This window comes from Mandrillus leucophaeus, unplaced genomic scaffold (genome assembly GCF_000951045.1).
Source record: "Mandrillus leucophaeus isolate KB7577 unplaced genomic scaffold, Mleu.le_1.0 Scaffold683, whole genome shotgun sequence".
Lineage (NCBI taxonomy): Eukaryota > Metazoa > Chordata > Mammalia > Primates > Cercopithecidae > Mandrillus > Mandrillus leucophaeus.
In genome coordinates, this window is record NW_012107397.1 from 1,111,702 (window position 1) to 1,117,477 (window position 5,776).

The following is a 5,776-nucleotide window of genomic DNA, read 5'->3' on the forward strand; positions in this document are numbered from 1 at the left end:
CAAGGCTACAGTAACCAAAACAGCATGGTACTGGTACCAAAACAAATATATAGACCAATGGAGCAGAACAGAGACCTCAGAAATTACACCACACATCTACAACCATCTGATCTTCAACAAACCTGACAAAAACAAGCAATGAGAAAAGGATCTCCTATTTAGTAAATGGTGCTGGGAAAACTGGCTAGCCATATGCAGAAAGTTGAAACTGGGCCCATTCCTTACACCTTATACAAAATTTAACCCAAGATGGATTAAACCCTTAAATGTAAAACCCAAAATCATAAAAACCCTAGAAGAAAACCTAGGCAATATCATTCAGGACATAGGCATGGGCAAAGACTTCATGACTAAAACACCAAAAGCAATTGCAACAAAAGCCAAAATAAACAAATGGGACCTAACTAAACTAAAGAGCTTCTGCACAGCAAAAGAAACTATCATCAGAGTGAACAGACAACCTACAGAATGGGAGAAAATTTTTGCAATCTATCCATCTGACAAAGGGCTAATATCCAAAATGTACAAGGAACTTAAACATATTTACAAGAAAAAGACAAACAACTCCATCAAAAAGTCGGTAAAAGACATGAACAGACACTTCTCAAAAAACACATTTACGCAGCCAATAAACATATGAAAAAAGCTCAACATCACTGATCATCAGAGGAGTGCAAATCAAAACTACAATGAGATACCATCTCATGCCAATCAAAATGGCGATTATTAAAAAGTCAGGAAACAATAGATGCTGACGAGGCTGTGGAGAAATAGGAACACTTTTACACTGTCAGTGGGAAAGTAAATTATTTCAACCATTGTGGAAGACAGTATGGCGATTCCTCAAGGATCTAGAACCAGAAATACCACTTGACCCAGTAATCCCATTATTGAGTATATACCCAAAGGAATATAAATCATTGTGCTATAAAGACAAATGCACACATATGTTTATTGCAGCACTATTTACAATAACAAAGACATGGAACAAGTCAATCCATCAGTGATAAACCGGATAAAGAAAATGTGGTATGTATACACCACGGAATACTATGCAGCCATAAGAAGGAATGAGATCATGTCCTTTGCAGGGACGTGGATGAAGCTGGAAACCATCATCCTCAGCAAACTAACACAGGAACAGAAAACCAAACACGGCATGTTCTCACTCATAAGTGGGAGTTGAACATTGAGAACACATGGATACAGAGAGGGGAACAACACACACCAGGGCTTGTTGAGGGATAGGAGCTGAGGGGAGGGAACTTAGAGGACAGGTCAATAGGTGCAGCAAACCACCATGGTACATGTATACCTATGTAATAAACCTACACGTTCTGCACATGTATCCCATTTTTTAAGAAGAAATTTTTAAAAAAGAAATTTTCAGAAATATTCTAATATGATTAAATATTTTTAAATGAGCATTTGAAGTTTTTATTAGTGATGGATTTCATGAATTAGTGATAAGATTAACAATATGTCTCAATTTGGCACAAAATAAGTGATAAATGAAAATAAAGAAAATTATTGTAAGTTTTGGAGCATTTTCCCTCCATTCTTTTTTTTTAATTTTTAATTTTTAGTTCTGGGGTACATGTGCAGGACATGAAGTTTTGTTACATGGGTAAACATGTTCCATGGTGGTTTACTAAACCTAGCAATCCATCACCTAGGTATTAAGCCCACATGCATTAGCTATTTTTCTAATGCACTCTCTCCCCCTACCTGGGGGAGAGGTCCCAGCGTGTGTTATTCCCCTCCTTGTGTCCATGCGTTCTCATTTTTCAGCTCCCACTTGTAAGTAAGAACACGCAGTGTTTAGTTTTCTGTTCCTGCATTAGTTTGCTGAGGATAACGGCTTCCAGCTTCATCCATATCCCTGCAAAAGACATGATCTCACTCCTTTTTATGGCTGCATAGTATGCCATGGTGTATATGTACCACATTTTCTTCATCCAGTCTAATGTTGATGGGCATTTGCATTGATTCCAAATGATTCCTTATTGTGAATAGTACTACAGTGAACATACGTGTGCATGTATATTTGTAACAGAATGATGTATATTCCTTTGGGTATATACCTAGTAATGTAATTTCTGGGTCAAATGGTATTTCTTGTTCTAGATCTTTGTTCCCTCCATTCTTATAGAGCTCAACTCAAAGTTAAGTTATATCTTTCAGAACACTAGTTAATTTTTAATGAACTTCGTATATTTTTCATTTTAGTATCTCAAATATAGTAGCCAATAAATATTTTTTGAACATTCAGTAACACTATTTTCATACAGTTATCACCACAAAATTGTCATAGCTAGACATGAAATAAGGATACTGAAAGAAGAAATAACTTTGCCCAGTTCAGGATCCAGCCAAACCCAGCCAGCATTATTTCATTACTGCCTGCAAGGTCTCCTACATTTTCTCAATTTCTTCATTCAAGTTCTAGAAATAATAATGTACTGCTTTTAAAGAACAATTTCATGTATCTCTAGGATTAGTGAAATAAGTGATAAGAAAGAAACTGAAACACAGAGTTTCTGAGTGTTGAGTATGTTAGTACTTACCTTTTGTCTTAAAGCTTTCTGGAAGTGAGGTACTATTTTCTCCTGTCTTATAAACCACCACTACTCTGACATTATATGAAGTATGAGGTTGTAGATTTGTGATATTACAGACATAAGCAGGACCTTGGCTGCATGAAGTTTTAACACGGTAAAACTCATTGTATTTCCACTAGAAAAAGAAGTTTCAATTAATATTTTTGTTTCTCTAAGAAAATATTCTCAAAACACAAAAATGTATAGGCTTATAGCAAGTGATTAAAATTCAAGCATTCTTTTCTATTAAAGAATAAGAACTTCTTTATGAATGATCCCAAACATTACCCCACTGCCTATAGTCGTTTTGCTTCTTATGATAAGAAATAACTGACTTACATGACCGTTCATGGGAGAAGCTCAAGGTGGGACATACACCTCTGACTATATATCATTGAGGAAGATTCAGAGCTACCGCTTCTTGTTATCCCAAAGGGTAGATACCTACATTTAATCAGGATGGCGAAGAATGCAAATCCACAGCTGTGGAACAACGATGGATCAAAACAACGGTACTTTCAGATCCCAGGGATATGTTAATTTCATAGCAATAATATTTTCACATGTTTTGATTACATGTAATCTTTGATAAAGAAGTCCACAGTGACTTACAAACTAAGACATTTTTTTTCCTCCTAACACCCTCTTCAGACATGTAACCAGAATTCTTTATTTTTATACACTGGAAACCTACATAGCCAAAAGAAGAAAATTTTTGCCCACTATTATGAAGCTACTAAGTAGCAAAGCTAGAAACTAAATACAGAAAATCTTGTTTTCATTCCACTTTAGATATTGGGCCTCTAATTATAGTTATCTGAACTTTCTTGCTCTGTGATATTGCTTTTTAAAAACTTGTATATTTGGATCCTTAGTATCATTATTTGAAAATGATAATTTCTTAACATACAAATAGGAAAAGACAAAAAGATACGGCACTTTGTCAAGGGCTCTTGATATATTTTCCCTCGTAGAGTTTCATGAAAAGGTCAGTTTCCATAAATAAACTTAAATTATATCTTCTTTTTCACTTAACACTCATGAGGTCACATCATTTCATTAAATGGACACTTTATATTAGTTTTCTATTCAGTAAGGAATGATTCTCTACAGCATTTTCACTCAGTAGACCACTATGTACAATAAGAAAGGGGAATAAGGGAATGGAAGGAATTAAAACTTAAAAAATAGAACTGCTGATGTCAGGAACATTGCCTGCACTAAACTCATAAATGTATCAATCCTGCTGAGACATATAGCTTAATAGCTTAATGAAACAGGTGCATTGAATCCATAATATTTACTGTGAACCTCAGAGAGAGAGAAATTAATTCCTGGCCAAAAAAAAAAGATGGCTTAACTCTTTTTGGTTCTCTCTCCTTCATGATCTGGTGGAGAAATTACCTATAGTGAATAGTCTAGCTGACCCAACATTCCAAACCATCAAGAAATTTTCAGAGCTCCTTGAAGTGTCAGCAGATGTTTGACCAAGGGTACCGCTGGAAAACGGTAGAGTGTTGGCATCACCATAGCAATGAATGTCTGGGCAGACCACCAACCTGGAGAGGTGCCACAGCATATCCCAGTAAATCACAAGGGTGTCAGGACTTTCCATTTGTCAGAGGCCGACAAGTGCAGGAATGGAGGCTACCACAGGGGGATTTTCAAATTATTTGGGTGGCAGTGAGAGGGAGCGTCAGCTAAGATGTCTGAGAGTTTGGAACTTCAGAAACTTGTGGTTCGATAGGGATTTGCCTGAACTGCTGCGAAAAACACAATTTTAATGGGCTTCCATGAAAAAATTACCAAACAAAATTACGTGTTTCCTCACCATTTTAAATATGTTCTTCTTCTGTACACTGTTGTGAGTTGCTTATATTATGTAGAATTTAAGATCTAGATCAAGCTTGTCCAACTTTCAGCTTGTGGACCACATGTGGCCCAGGACAATTTTGAATGTAGCCCAACCCAAATTCGTAATATTTCTTTAAACATTATGATTTTTTAAGGGAATTTTGTTGAGCTCATCAGCTATCATTAATGTTAGTGTATTTTACATGTGGCCCAAGACAGTTCTTTCAGTATGACCCAGGGAAGACAAAAGATTGGACACCCCTGATCTAGATAGAAACTTCACCTTGTGCTCCAGTTCCCTCATTTTTCAGATAAGGAAATTTTGACAGAAATGACAGAGAGCAAGTTTATCATTTTCTTCCTGTTTCCTTTCTTTAAAAATTGCTAATTAAAAAGACAAATATTCCCTCTTATTGCCCACTCCTCAGAGTTTCAGTGTGGAGTTACGGTATCATTCCCAGCTGTCCTGTCATTGTGAGATAGGTTCAAGTTGTTCAAAAGAGACAGCACTTTCTGACTAGATAGCGCTCATCAACCCTTGCAGAACCACAGACTTTCACTGTACTCATAGTTAGTGTTTGTAGACGGCCACTCATGTACAAATGACCCTATCTTGTATTTGCAGCTTCATCATTTTCTAAATGGTCTGCCTGGAACCTGTGTTGAGTAAGTGTGAAAACAGAGGAAGTTTAGAAATAAAAAACACTGCATGAAAGTCACGAGAACTGGACCAGGAGATCTCTGTCTGCTGTCCTTCTCCCCAAACTTTAAAGAGTGGGATGGATGACTTAATGACTCCTATTCCTTCCACAGACAACACCCTAATAGGACTGCTCTAGGGAGAAGTCAGCCCTAGGATTTTTCTCTGCCTGGCGACATCTGGCATCTGTCTAGGTCTCCATTTCTGATCAATAAAAGGGTAGGCTAGGGTGTCAATTATCTCTAAAGTCTTTTCCCATTCCATTTCTTTGATAATCTTGGAAATGAACTTTACATCCTTCCCCTTGACTTTAGACTGAACTGCGTTAAGGTTACTAAAATAGATGTCATTTTAAAAGGCACTCCTCCAATTTCTCCAATTTAACTGCATTTTTATAAGGTGGCAATTTTTTAAATAGGCAACAAATCATCAGAAACATGCTCAATGGAAAAAGTCCAATTAAACTGTGGCCTTTGAGTTTATTAACCCAAGATTCAGTGTTGTTCCACAGTTTTCATAGGTTTTATTTATAAAGTATAAGATCACAAAAATACCTTACATAATAATTTTTAAACATCCTGGGGAATAACTGCATTTTTAAGAAGTAGTGAGGCTATGATTA

General features: G+C 36.4%; 1 protein-coding gene across 1 annotated transcript in view; it reads right to left on the reverse strand.

The window, feature by feature from the left end:
- The window catches only part of ROS1 (ROS proto-oncogene 1, receptor tyrosine kinase), a 144,092-nt gene that overhangs the window by 46,258 nt on the left and 92,058 nt on the right, over positions 1-5,776 (reverse strand). The window contains exon 31 of the mRNA XM_012002357.1: positions 2,568-2,736. Within this exon, the coding sequence (XP_011857747.1) occupies positions 2,568-2,736 (169 nt within the window). The remainder of the gene's footprint in view (positions 1-2,567; positions 2,737-5,776) is intronic.